We start from the raw sequence: 592 nt of genomic DNA on the forward strand, positions 1-592 counted from the left end.
TGTGTCGCGGCACTGACACAAGTGAGAACGTGGCAAATTGTGGCTTGGGGATGGCAGGGACCGCGTCCTTGTACGGAGAAACCACAGAGGGCACCACCTGGGGTGTGTGGGGTAGTATTAAACTAAATGCATATAAGGACATTTGCTGTACTGGTACTATTTGAGCAAAAGCCTCCAATAAAGCAGATACAGGCCTGTTGCAGGATGTCCTTCAGGGCAACACACAAACCAGAGCCAGTTTGCAGAGGTTTAGGTCCAGTTTGCTGCAGAAAATGAGAGCAGGTCAGCCCTAACGGGAAACACACAGCACAAAAAAAAAAATTTTCTGCCAACTGTGGGTTTTGTTGTGTTTTTTGCAGGTGATGGCCATGCTGCTCTTCCCTGTGCAGCTGCTGGCAGTGGCTGTCACCATTTACCTAGAGCTGGTGAGGTCTGCTCAAGGTGGCGTCTACTATGGGATCAAACAGCTGCCACCCCAGGTACCCCAGTACCAACCCCTCGGACAACAAGTACCTCACATGCCGCTGGGCAAAGAAGGCATCCCGATGCAGCACATGGGCAAGGAGGTGCCCCACATGCAGTACGGGAAAGA

At 51.9% G+C, this 592-nt stretch overlaps 1 protein-coding gene across 1 annotated transcript in view; it reads left to right on the plus strand.

Moving 5' to 3' along the window:
- Window positions 1–359: 359 nt before the first annotated feature.
- LOC104163979 (collagen alpha-1(VIII) chain-like) overlaps window positions 360–592 on the plus strand; it is a gene marked incomplete at both ends in the record, with an annotated part of 2,503 nt that continues 2,270 nt past the window's right edge. The window contains one exon of the mRNA XM_009703152.1: window positions 360–566. Coding sequence (XP_009701454.1) covers window positions 360–566 — 207 coding nt within the window. The remainder of the gene's footprint in view (window positions 567–592) is intronic.

Source organism: Cariama cristata, unplaced genomic scaffold, assembly GCF_000690535.1.
Source record: "Cariama cristata isolate BGI_N322 unplaced genomic scaffold, ASM69053v1 scaffold33416, whole genome shotgun sequence".
NCBI lineage: Eukaryota > Metazoa > Chordata > Aves > Cariamiformes > Cariamidae > Cariama > Cariama cristata.